General features: G+C 41.5%; 1 protein-coding gene across 1 annotated transcript in view; it reads left to right on the top strand.

Moving 5' to 3' along the window:
- The window catches only part of LOC147615833 (uncharacterized), a 1,220-nt gene extending 513 nt beyond the window's left edge, over window positions 1-707 (top strand). Inside the window, exons 1-2 of the mRNA XM_086777985.1 lie at window positions 1-149; window positions 244-707. The exon at window positions 1-149 is cut by the window's left edge and continues 513 nt beyond it. Coding sequence (XP_086634111.1) covers window positions 1-149; window positions 244-394 — 300 coding nt within the window. The 3' untranslated portion in view covers window positions 395-707. The remainder of the gene's footprint in view (window positions 150-243) is intronic.
- The last annotated feature ends 1,814 nt before the right edge of the window (window positions 708-2,521 follow it).

Raw genomic sequence — 2,521 nt, 5'->3', positions numbered from 1 at the left:
GCCGGCGGCGGGCAGCCCTCCTGGCGGACCTTCGATGAGCTGGGTACTGAAATCAGCCGAGTCACCGCCAAGACCCTGGCGGCCGTCGCCGTGGACCAGGAGAGCATCACCTGGAACCTCCTCCAAGCAACCAGCAACAGCGGTAGCACGTGAGTACTACTAATTGATCTCCTGAGAAGCCCTGATCCACGATTAATTAGTTGCGGGATACATTAATGCAACCGTGTTTGATTGATATTGCAGGGAATCGTTGGGCGATGTGAGCTATGTTCAACGCCTCGAAACCCTGTATGGCCTGCCGCCCTCCAACAGCACCGCCGGGTCCGCAGTGGGCGACACCTACTCCTCCGAGTACGCAGCGCTCTACGCCTACTATGTCAAGAACTATGCTTGAGCCGCCCGCTTGGAGGGATGTAGCGCTTGCTGGTCTGAGCCCGTGCAGAGGGTTCATCAGGCGGCCCATAAGCCTGTATTACTACAAGTGATTAGGTATCTAATCAAGTCTGCTATTCACACATTAAGCGCGTGATGTGAGGTTCTGCTCGCCCTTGTAGAACTATTAACTATAGGACACCTACCTCTAGAGTACATTATTAGATTGTGTATCTTATCTTTGTATATATATTAAGAGAGTAAAAAAATGAGACATTCTAAATTGTAGCTCTTGACTTTATTTCAAGTGAATAAAAAGTGGACAGAATTTTGCTACTTTCACGTCTTGGTTTTTGATGGCTTGCTTTTGTGCTTTATAATTCTCACTTAACCATTGTCTTTTAACACTAGTTTCTTGGCAGGGCTCGAAAAAAAATGGCATTCTAGTGTGTTTGTACTAAAACTAAGAGAAACTAGCTCAGATTATAAGTAGCCTTTATTTTAAGAAATGCTTTTTTATATATTTTAGTTTAAGACCGGCATATTCCAGAGATTTTGAAACAAAAACTTTTCAAGCACTGTTCGTGGTCATCGGCTCATGGGCATTAAAGAACTACTCATGGTTTCAATAAATCTCTCACAAAATACTTTTGACAAGTTCTTGTATAGTAAAATAAGGAACTTGTTAGATATTTTACTATAGATTAAACATATCTATAGTAAAAGTGCAAACTAGGAAATGTGAGACTAATGTGCTAGATTGTCTATCAACAATATTACTTACTATATAAAGAATTTGAAAGGAACAACAATACTATGTAGGAAATTATTTGCTATATAAGCCATTTACTAGAAATTATTTGCAACCAATTACTGTGTAGTATTTTATATGAAAAAACATTGCTATATAGCATATCAACAACATTACAACATGGTAAATCAGTGCACAAAAAATCACTATATAGTAAAGTCTATAGAAAAATGATTTAGGAAAAAAATCAACAAATCATTATATAGTAATCTGTTTAGGATAACATTACAACATGCTAAATCAGTGCACAAAAAAAAACACTATATAGTAAAGTCTATAGAAAAATGATTTACCAGTACGAGAAACAACCATGGCCTCCATGAGGGTTCGTCCATGAATAAGAGAGAGGACAATAGAGTTCCATACTCTCCTTGTCCATATCCAAAGGAATCTTGGTTGTACAAAACTAACAGTGAGCCAGTTGCAACATCCTCAAGTTGCATACATTCTTAACAGTTCAATGCACCCATGCAACGAAACCCGACAGTAGTGCATCAATGACAAATGATCTTGAATTGGAAGCTTGTGAAGCACTTCTTGTACTTTTTCAAGTAATCCACATTTTGCATACATATTTACCAAAGCATTGTTAACAACAAAATCTCTTTCCAACAAAAGAGTAATCTCAACCTATATTTTTCCACCCTTCCACTGAGCTTTCAAGCTACAACATATGTGGAAGCATCTAGAGAGACATCCTCCAATTGCTTCTATTCAAAACACTTGAGTGCTTCTGCTTCTTCAACATGCCCATGTTCAGCATATCCTTCCATTAGTGTGGTCTACAAGACTACCTGCCGAGCACGAAGAGCTTGGCTTGTCAATCACTTGTCCTGCTATGGCAAGCCAACCACATTGTGCCAGCAAATCGACCAAGGTGGTGCCAATAGCGAGGTCTCTTCCTAAAAACTCATCTCCTTCAACCTGGGATGTATTTCTTGGCCCTTGCATGTGGCTCCTATGTTACCACAAGCTTTCAAGCTCTGCACACAAAGGCAACACATCTAGAGAGGCCCTCAATGTCACGTCCATCCTGCACTTGGATACCACGTAGACATATCTGAACAAGAAGCTGTAGGACCTGGAGTGAAAACTGGTCCCATGTGAGCCCAGTCCGGGAACGAGTCAGCCAGGGTTCCACTCTATGCGTCTGAGGTTAGGTGTGCATTGTCTTGCACATGAAGCAGTGCCAGTCTGTACTATGAGTCCCCCTCTGGAATGATGTCCGATGATCTATGTATCTGGTTTTCAACTGGATGCCAGACATCTGTAGATGCATGTAGGTTTGCATGTAGAGAAGAGGCTAGCCCATAGGGCTACCCCAGAGCAGAGCCTAAG

Source organism: Cibotium barometz, chromosome 39 (assembly GCF_041138505.1).
Source record: "Cibotium barometz isolate CiBa-2024 chromosome 39, ASM4113850v1, whole genome shotgun sequence".
NCBI classification, from domain to species: domain Eukaryota; kingdom Viridiplantae; phylum Streptophyta; class Polypodiopsida; order Cyatheales; family Cibotiaceae; genus Cibotium; species Cibotium barometz.
This window is presented reverse-complemented; position numbering and strand designations above follow the sequence as displayed.